At 42.6% G+C, this 10,470-nt stretch overlaps 1 protein-coding gene across 1 annotated transcript; it reads left to right on the top strand.

Moving 5' to 3' along the window:
• Window positions 1-967: 967 nt before the first annotated feature.
• On the top strand, window positions 968-10,198 carry LOC123383684. The gene is made up of 10 exons (XM_045051678.1): window positions 968-1,003; window positions 1,500-1,635; window positions 1,787-2,515; window positions 3,001-3,070; window positions 3,224-3,258; window positions 4,911-5,028; window positions 5,931-6,030; window positions 7,529-7,627; window positions 9,492-9,596; window positions 9,730-10,198. Exons 1-10 carry the CDS (start codon window positions 968-970, stop codon window positions 9,781-9,783), a joined length of 1,482 nt encoding a protein of 493 aa, XP_044907613.1. The 3' UTR covers window positions 9,784-10,198.
• Window positions 10,199-10,470: the final 272 nt, after the last annotated feature.

Genomic DNA, 10,470 nt, shown 5'->3' with positions numbered 1-10,470 from the left:
GGTGCCTTCTCAGCCATGAGGGGACCAGGGTGTGGGGCGGCAGCGGCTTGGCTGACCTCTGTGGTGATGTCCCCATGGCGTCCACTGGAGCTGTGACAGGACAGGACAGGACAGTAGAAGACAGGACGAGGCCCCCAAGGGTCCTGCGGGGTGCCAGCAGCTGGGCTGACCTCTGGGGTGATGTCCCTACGGAGACCTCTGGGCTGTGACAGGCCACGACAGGACAGAACAGGTCGAGGCCACCGAGGGCAATGTGGGATGGTGGCGGCTGGACTGACCTCTGAGGTGATGTCTCCGTGGACTCCTCTGTGGCTCTGACAGGACAGGAGAGGACAGGACAGGAGAGGACAGGGTAGGATGAGACCCCAAGGAGAGTGGGGTGGTGGTAGCTGGGCTGACCTCTGAGGTGGTGTCCCCACGGAGTCCTCTGGGGCTCCACAGGACATGATAGGACAGGAGGGGAAGGCATGAGAACGAGGCCCCTGAGGTCAGTGTGGGGTGGCAGGGGCTGGGCTGACCTCTCAGGTGATGTCCCCACGGAGTCCTCTGGCATTCCAACAAGACAGGACAGGACAAGATGAGTACAAGGCCCCACAGGGCACTGTGGGATGGCTGTGTCTGGGCTGACCTCTGAGTTGGTTTCCCCACGGAGTCCTCCGGTCTCTGACAGGACATGACAGGACAGGAAGAGGACGAGGCCCCTGAGGGCAGGGTGGGGTGGCGGTGGCTGGGCTGACCTCTGAGGTGATGTCTCCAGGGAGTCCTCTGGTCTCTGACAGGACATGACAGGATAGGGGGAGGATGAGGCCCCCGAGGGCGGTGTGGCACGGTGGTGGTGCCTGGGCTGACCTCTGAGTTGGTGTCCCCACGGAGTCCTCGGGGCTCCAAGAGAACAGCACAGGGCAGGACGAGACCCTGAGGGCAGTGGGGTGGCAGTGGCTGGGCTGACCTCTGAAGTGATGTCCCCATGGAGTCCTCTGGGGTTCCCAGAGAACAGGACAGGGTAGGACAGGTTGAGACCCCGACGTCAGTGGGTGGTGATGGCTGGGCTGACCTCTGAGGTGATGTCCACGGAGTCCTCCAGGGGGCCAAGAGAACAGGGCAGGGCAGGGCGAGACCCCGAAGGCATGTGGCATGGTGGTGCCTGGGCTGAATTCTGAGGGGTGTCCCCATGGAGTCCTCCAGGGCTCCAAGAGAACAGGACAGGACAGGTTGAGAACCCGAGGGCAGTGGGGTGGCGGTGGCTGGGCCGACCTCTGAGGTGATGTCCCCACGGAGTCCTTCAGGGCTCCAATAGGACAGAACAGGACAGGTCAAGGTCCCTGAGAGCAGTGTATAGAGGTGGCAGCTCTATGGACCTCTGCATGATATCCCCACAGATATCCCACCGGGACTCCCACTGGACAGGACAGGACAGGACAGGACATGGCCCGCGAGGCAGTGAGTGGAGGCGGCAGCTGAGCTGACCTCTGCGGTGATGTTCCCATGGAGTCCTTCAGGTCTCCGATAGGACAGGACAGGACAAGACAAGGCCCCCGAGGGCAGTGCATGGTGGCAGCGGCTGTCCTGACCTCTATGTTGATGTCCCCACGGAGTCCTACGGGAATCCGACAGGACAATACAGGACGAGAACAGGTTAGGATAGGACGAGGACAAGGCCCCCAAGGACAGTGGGGGGTGGCGGCAGCTGAGCTGACCTCTGAAGTGATGTCCCCACGGATTCCTCCGGGGCTCCGACAGGACACGACAGGATAGGACAAGGACAGGACAGGATGAGGCTCTCGAGGGCAGGGCTGGCAGGGTCTGCAGGATGGGAAGCGAGCCCGACGTTCCCCTCTTCAGGACAGGGCCACACCTGGTGAGGAGGCAGCATCTGCGTCTGTCCCTCCTGCCCAGCTGGTTGCCCTGCAGGACTGCTTGGTTGTCCTGGGGTCCAGATGGCATGTCGAGGAGACCCCTGACCTGACTGTCCCCGGACAGGTGCAGAACGGTTTCTTCCCCACCCATTTGGAGGGGACACTTCTTTTGGTCACGGTCAAGTTTAGGCCTCCAGACCAGCACGTTGTCCCTTGGGGACCGAGAGCAGGGGACAGCCGCTGTGCCAACATAGGGGCAAGAATCTGGCAGAGGGTCCTGACACTCAGGTGTCCTGGGGCAGGTCGCAGCCAGGGAGAGGGGGTCACAGCCACGGGGGGCAGGGGTCTGCTGTCACCATTGTCTTTGTCCCCTCCTGGCCCAACGAGAGACAACGAGGGCGCTCATGCTCTGATCTGCGCAGAGGACCCTTGCCTGGCATCGCTCATTGACCATGTCCCCATTTCTTTCACGCGTGTTTGCACTCACAAGGTGCAGGAGAGCTGTCTGTACCTGGGAAGACACCTTGGGATGGCGCCACCTCGGAGGAAGCGCCTGAGGAGAGCTGCGAAGGCCCCGGTGGAGGCTCCGGCTATGGCAGCCAATGACTTTTGGGGACAAGAGAGAAGAGACCTGAGTGGGCCGGAGGCTGTTCCTGAAGGTACACTCTATCTGACACCTTTGCAGATGCAGCACCTGTAGATACCACCCGCGGGGCAGGTCGCTGCTTCTGAGTCCTTGGCATTGTAAGCAGTAAAACACGTGCGTGTGTGTAAAGCGGTTTCATGTACCGGACGTTGCCCACTCGATCCTCCCATCCCAGACCAGGATTACAGAAGCTTAGATAGCAGCACTTCTGCTCGCCCACAGTTGCTCTTTCCAGAATGTCTCACACGTGCCGGGTGGTGTAGTCTGACCTTAACCCTGAAAGGTTTGCAACACCGTCTCCAGAGCATGGTCCTCGTCCCCCATCCAGTTTCATCTGACCTTGTGCATACGTGGTTCCTTCCTTTCATATGTCTGCCGTAAAGACTTTTGCTTGCAAGAGGCCTAAAAAACTCCACACGGCGAGGCTACCGCCCCCTGAAAACTGATCAGAATACCATACTTCCTTTTAAAATGCTTTCCACTTTTATTTCAATGCAGGAAACAATCCAGTACCGGATAAGCCCGGGGAGAACAGTCCTTCTGCAGGAACATTTGAGGACGATGTGGGGTAATGTCTTCATAGTGTTATCACCTGCCAGCTCTAGGCAACATGGCTCATACAATTATTCTCCATAAAATCCTAGAATGACACATTTCCTCCAAAGCAAATATGATCTTTGCTTATCCTTACTCAATAATGTTCCATGTAACTTCTTCACAGGAATGAAGTACAGAAGATGCAGGAAAGGCTTGGAGGTATGCTTAAGTGATATTTGCAGTCAAAACAATTGTTTAATCCATACAACTTTTATAAATGGGAATGTTAGTGAGTGGATTCCAAGACTGGTTTTAATGCCTTGTTCTAGTATAGAGCACTTTATACCAGTATTTATAGTGTGATTCAACTTTGTAAGTTTCTTTACTGACCTTTTGAACTGTTGATGTGGAAAACTGAAAACGGTACTAACAGTCATGAGGTAAGAATGATGCCATTATTTTATGCACGTGTACACTTAATGTACTGTGTAAGACTGTGTGAGAAAAGTTTATACTGCCTTTTCTGTGCACAGCTTAGGTGGTGTATCAACGTGTATTGCCAATTTTAAATTTTCTTAATTTCGCTACCTTTCATAACTTTCCAGTGTGCTTTGGAGTAGCAGCACAAATCGAATCCTCTAATATAACTCTTTATTTTTATTTTTCATTAACAAACTGTGTAGTTGCAAAGTAAATAACTCTGCTAGCTAGTGAGAAGTGTCTAATCATATCCACACTCCTAAATTTTATGTTGTTCTGTCAGATGTCACTTACACCATCTGCGCTATAGGACAGTACACTTAGCAGAGTGTGAGTCAATATATGGCTCTCCATAGAGATCATCCTTACAAGCAAGTATCTTTTGAAGGCTTTGCTCTATTTGGTGGCGACAAAGTGCTTGCTTTGTGAGCTGTCTAATAAACTTCTTATTATAGATGGATTCTGGGTGTATAAAATATTTTTATTGTAGTGCAGATCCTTCATGACTACTGAAAAATAACTATGGACTGTAGATCCATAAAGTCAAATCATATGCTCTGCAAAGCGTTATTTGAAGTATTCAGATTCTGTGAAATGCGGCACTTATGGATGAAAGTGTTATATAAAAAGCTCCATGAAAATATTTTTTTAAATGTTTTTGAATTCATTTATTTAAACTAGAATTTTACACCCACGACCTTTGTCTCTGTTAGTAAAATGCAGTTAAAAGCATCACTCACTAGATTGCTTGAAAAATAATTTTTTAATGTGCGATATAATTATTTTTATCCTTTTTGAGGGTCATTTTTAAGAAAATACTTTTGTGCTTTTTATAAAATGCATTCTAATGGTAACCCATCTAAATGTATCCCTTGAGTTGGAGGACATTTACCCATGTAAACGTGTCCCTTGAGTTGGAGGATATTTTATAAGTTTAGAAAAATGTGCCTGTTAGCAAATTTTCAGAAGGAAATTAAAGTCTGTCTTTGAGATTCTTTATACACATTTTGATAATGAAAAATATATTGATTATTAAGCCCTTCTCATTATCTCTAAACTAAAAGGTGACCTGCAGTTAGAAAAATTAGAATTGGGATACTAGCACTGGAAAGATTTTACAGAAAATAGTGAGCAAATCTTGCTTTTTGAAATGATGCCTGAATTATAAATTTTATTTTACTTACTTTGCTTTTTGAAGTGTAATTGACATACGACATTATATTAGTTCCAGGTATACAACATAGTGATTGCACATTTATGATGTCTGTATTATAAATTGTAAATGTACTTTGCACATCGCCAAGGCAACATTTACCCGTACTGATTTGAATATATGAAAACGAAATAACTTTCAACATTTAAATTTCAGTGAATATCTATTTTCCATACAGTTGACATTAAACAGCCTCTTCTCACAAAGAGAAAAATGTTCGAAATGGGTACAAAAGCTTCTATCAAAACCACTAACGAAACAAGTGAGCATGTTTGGAAACTACAACAAGAACAAAGGTGAAGTTGTTGGAGTGTTTTTGTTTTTGAGTCACGATGACATTTGTATCATTTCTTTGTATTCATTGGCACAAATAACCTAAGACAAATTCTATTATATTGAATTTTCCAGCGAAAAACATATTTTGCTTGTTTTTTTTTTTCTAAGCAGATAAATTCCTTAGTTCTGTAACCTCACTCCTTAACAGATTCTGAGATGTATTTCCTAGAAGCCAATAGAGATGACCTTTCTTCCCTTTCAAATAACAATTGAGTTTTCTTCCTATAACATTAATTTATATTCATTCTAGACCTACACTAGCTGAACTTCAGGTAAATGTCTTAAACCATTATTCTTGTGATAGTTAACTGTATTCAGTTATGTAGAAAAGGTTAATCTTATATTGTAAGTAATTTGCATATTTTAGGTAAATTGTGTTCACCGTTCTTTAAAAAAAACAAAAAAACAAAAAAAACATTGTTCGGGGGATATATTTAAGTGAAATATTCCTGTTTGGAAATCTTCTATGATAAATGGATATAATATCCTCATTGAATGAATCTACTTATCATATCAGAACATATATGCTATTCAGTAAGAAGAAATGAAAAGTAAACTGCTTTTAGATAAAATGAATTTTTCTGGAAAACTGATAGTAGAGTAAATCCTCATTAGCTTTTAAGAGGTAAGGCATGTGAGATAGCTTTTATGTTGGTCAGTTAGGAACAATACTTTTGGAATAAGAGTAAATTGTTCATGTCACCTTTCTGCTTCCCATGAGACTGCTATTTCAGCTGCTGTTATGCTATTACTGCCTTCTCCTTTTGTAGCGTAAATTGTGTCAAATCAATTTTGTTTTGAATACGGTTAATTCTTTCATGTCTTTATGAATTATGACAGTGCTCATTATTATGTTTTACAGGCAGAATCTTCATCTCAAATATTCTCAGCAGTTTCTGACTTTGTTTTGGGAGTGGAATGTAGACATGCAGAAAGCCCAGAAACAACAAGAAAAACTAGCCGTTGGTATCAGCTTTGGCTTTAAAATTGATTTATTTATTGTATCAAAGTCTCAAGTAGCAATAGGTCATGCAAAAACACAGGAGAGAATGTAGGGACCATGAGCCCAGATGGGTAAAGGTGGGTAGAAGATGTAGCGGTGGGAGACTGAATGTCCTCTCTGAATTGCTTCTGTCTATTTAGGGATACAGGAAGGTCACCAGTTAAGAGTTAGAGTGGTGGAGGAGGTGTTGCCTCTCGGGAGCAGAGAAGAAGTCCTGGAATTGTTTCCTGAGAGCAGGCCAGTGAATGGACTAGGGAAATGCCATTGCCAAGCAGCATTGTGGGTCTAACTTAGGTTGGTGTCATAGTGACCATGAATTTAAAGTGAGACCACATTGCATGGTTGTGGCAGAGCAGCTGGAGAGTTGGATTTTCCAGGGTTGGGGTTTAGCCACGCAAATTGGCGGAGTGAAAAGGGGGTAAGGTACATGTGCGAGGGCATAGGTATAATGATTGACCATGGCATTTAGGCCAGGAAGGAGGAAAAGGGAGAATATGAGGGTGGGGATCAGGGGCAATGAAAAGTCATAGGATCCATGGGATGTTAATCCTGAAAGAGTGTTGGACTATAGTAAGAAAGGGAGAGAACTACAAACAGGGAGGTAGAGGTTGAATATTGGGGGAAAAAATGGAGAACCAGTATAGTACAGTGGTCCAGAGCCTGGACTCTGGAACCAGTTTTTGGGATCCAATCCTGGTTGACCGGTACTAGCTGTGAAATCAGCGGCAAATTGTTTATCCCTGTGCCTCACCCAGGTTCCTCACCTATTATGGAAGGAGACATAACAAAAGCACCTGCCTCGTAGAGTTGTTTTGAGGATTAAATGAGATCATATATAATGTTTATTTAAAATGGTTCGGAACAGTACCTGGCACACAGCTCCTATATAAGTTTTTGCTCTTATTAATATAATGTAGATGTTGCAGTTATTGGGAATGACAGAATCCAGGGTGTGACTATGTAAGTGAGTGACTGAAGTAGGGAAGAGGACAAAATTGTTGTTGGAGATCAGGTCAAGGAGCGGAAAGGCTGGGATCATCTGTGTACATACTGAAATGACCAAGAATTAATACATGTTTTGAACGTTGTGAAGAAAAGAATATCCCCTCTGTAACTACTGTTAGGAAGGATCAGTGTATAGATTTTTGACTACTTGTAGTAAACACATTCTTGGAAGGGTCATTTGTGGGTTTTGAAATCAAGAGCTAAAACCTGTTTTCCATATTGGCAAGAAAAAAAATTTCCTACTTAATGACTACTAGGTAGGATCATCGTATTGTTTTTGTGTATTAGTGGTGAACACAGTTATCTAAACTCGGTCATAAAGGTTGTTACAACAGGAAATGTTAACAAGTATTGATTTAAAGAATATTCCTTTTAGACATGATGTATAATTATGTTTCTCTAAATATTAAATGTCACCCACATTTTATCATCCTTTTCTTTTATATTTGTAGAGTATGTTTCAAGAGCAACGAAAGGTTCTTCAACAAGCTAGAGCTGTTCAGAATCAGAGACTGCAAAAAATTAAAAATTTATATGTGCAATTCTTAGAGGTATTTGGCAACATAATACATTCTTATAAAACATAACATGTGTACAAAAGTAGGAGATAGTTTGTTTCTTTCTGAATCTATGTGGGGGAAAAAACCCAGTTAGGTTGTACATCTGAACCGTTAACCATTTTCCATTTGGAGTTCATTGCTCTGTATTTAACATAATTGGTAAATGTGTTTTGATTTTGGGGATTAATTAATACTTTTGTGGGAGTCATTTAAAACAGGGAACTGTAAGCTGGGGATTTTACCTAGAAATACATGTATCGTGTAGAAAAGTGGTACTTTATCAACACTTTAATCATAATTTTTTGTGCAACAATCAGTTCGGAGGAGATCAGCAATAAATATATAGTGGAAACTAAGAAGTCTATAAAGCACTTCTACGTGCCTTTTACTTGTATTGACGGTTTCTGTTAAATATGAGTAGGCAGTGGTAATTGATGAATACTGCTTTTATTTCCAAATGCGCTACATGAGTGTTTTGTGGCATAGTTGCTTTTGGAATATTAATGACTAATAATGACTTTATATGCAAACTTAAAATCATAAGAGAAGGTCTAAATACAATATAACAGAATGAAAAAGCCAGAGGAGGACCAAACGTTTGTGAATTGAGAATGATCTGCTGTGATATTTGCACATTGACCAACTGTACTCAGTGACACAGACCTCTTCTTCATGCAGATATATACTTATTTAGGAGGCAGTAGAATCCTGCACATTCCTCCTCTTTTTTCTTGGTGTGTGTTGGGCGGAGGGGAGGTGTCCTTTACCTCTGCAACGGTACCTTAGTATCTTTCTTCGAATTCCAACTGCTGCTCCCTAGTTCAGGATCTCGTCATTCCTTGCTTATGCTACTAAACCCTCATCTGAGTTCTCTTCTCCAGTCCATCCCTCACCATTCTGCAATATGATCTTCCAAAGCATAGACCTTCCCTCCTGAGAACCTGTCGTTAGCTTCCCATTTTAGGCCCTCAGGTATTCAAAGTCTGTGCCCCGCTTCCCCCATAACAAGGCTCCCTTTGTAGTTTTACACTTAACGTTCGTTCTTTCCTCCCACCCCTCCAGGTTGGTTGCTTTCTCTGAACTAACGCACCATTACTTCCTTGTTTCTAGAATACTTTCAATTGCCTCTTCCGTTTACCTACCAAAATCTTACTCTTTTGCCAACTAAATCAGAATCAATCTTATTTTCCACTACATAGTCACGGCAAGTTGTGTTACCTTAATTGTTATAAAGTTTTTGTGTTGTTTTTGTTTACATGTTTTTTTGTTCTCACTGGAATAAGGAAGGAAGAGATCGTGTATTCATTTTTAAATTCCTCCACAGCACTTTTTATGTAGGCTGCAGTAGATCACCATTTGTTGGGTGAATAGTAAAGATTTAGAACATGTTTGTTTTTCATAACTTAAAGAGGTCGTGTCACAGATCGTTTTATTCCCTCCAGTGGAATCATGCTACATTGATTATGAGTCATTATAAATGCACTGTTACATGGTGTCTAGAAAGCTTATTAGAGAGTTTTAAAATGATGGCATCTCGTTCAGTGGGACTGTCAGTCTTTTTCTTTTTTTCCCTCCACCTTGACCTTAACTGTTTATTAACTGTTTATTAACCCATTGTTTTGAGCCTACTACTGTTGTGCCTCTATACTAATAATATTTGACTCAAACACAACATTTAAAAAATTTCTTAGGTGGGTATTTTGGTCTCCATGTATTAGGTATAATATCTTACTTGGAATAAATAACAGGCATCCTTTGCATATTAAGAGATGTTAGTTTTGAAATTTGCTTTTACATGTTTAGTGCGTGAGATGAAAAGTGGTGGTTTATAACTAAACTAGGCTTTTTGTTTTAGAGTATGCAGGACTTAGAGAAGGACCATGAACGTCTTCTTACTGATGAACAAAGTGCAGTTAGAGAAGAAATGACCAAGTTGCAAAACAAAATTATGATGGAAGTTGTAAGTACTTAGTGCATATTTAATATTAAGAACTAACGAGGGATGTGAGCATTGGGGTATTTTGTTTGCTGAAGTGTATATAACAATGACCTAAATAGCATGTAAATGTTTAATATTTCCTTCCTTGAAACAGCAACAGCAAGAGCTGGCAATTGTTGAAAAGTATCTTCAATCCCTGTTATTCTGATGACTTTGAAGAAAGAACTTGAACCTAAGTGCTATGATAGAAGCATAACATTAGCTACACTGAACCACATTGCGGTAGTTTAAAAATTGTAGTTGAAATCAGTACATCTTGTTTACCATAGCTTGCTTGTTTAGTGCAAGAATCTTTTCCTGCTAAAACCCCAAGCCCCAAACAGTTACGTGGGTAGCAGCAATTCCACAATTATATGTATTAAGCTTTCAGCCCTTCGTTAGTAATGATGACTTTGTGTACTTAACACTGTTAATTAACTTTTAGCAACAGGATGATTTAATTTGAGGCTTGGCCTCCGTGGATCTGTATCAGTCCCAAAAGGTTCAGAGCACATGTACAGAAAGAAGGTTACTTTGCTTTTCCTAAAGGAAAAATAAAATTAAAGGGTATAAAATCTCTCTTACCCGTGTGCCCGCTTGTGTTTTACTCATTAGTTTACAGAGCCAATTCTAATAAAAAAATATGATTTCAGAAAATCTACTCTACTGCCTTATAAAAATTATTAAAAGCAAACATAAGATTGTGGGGTTTTTTGGGAATAAATTAAACTGCCTAAAATCATTGGGGGCACAGAACTAGATACATAAGTGTCAGTGCTGAGACATGGGTTTGTGAAAATGTCGTTTCCACAAAGACACCAAAATGTCATTTAATTGGTGTTGGTTCACTATTAAA

This window comes from Felis catus (genome assembly GCF_018350175.1).
Source record: "Felis catus isolate Fca126 chromosome X unlocalized genomic scaffold, F.catus_Fca126_mat1.0 chrX_random_Un_scaffold_80, whole genome shotgun sequence".
In the NCBI taxonomy this organism is placed as follows: domain Eukaryota; kingdom Metazoa; phylum Chordata; class Mammalia; order Carnivora; family Felidae; genus Felis; species Felis catus.
Note: the sequence above shows the minus strand (reverse complement) of the source record. Positions and strands in the feature narration are given on the sequence as shown.

Coding starts and splice junctions, on each gene's coding strand:
- LOC123383684 (XM_045051678.1), top strand. CDS start 968: ATGGAGTCCTCTGGGGTTCCCAGAGAACAGGACAGG. Junction 1,636..1,786: donor ACAATACAGGACGAGAACAG/GTTAGGATAGGA, acceptor GAGGCTCTCGAG/GGCAGGGCTGGCAGGGTCTG. Junction 6,031..7,528: donor AACAACAAGAAAAACTAGCC/GTTGGTATCAGC, acceptor TTATATTTGTAG/AGTATGTTTCAAGAGCAACG.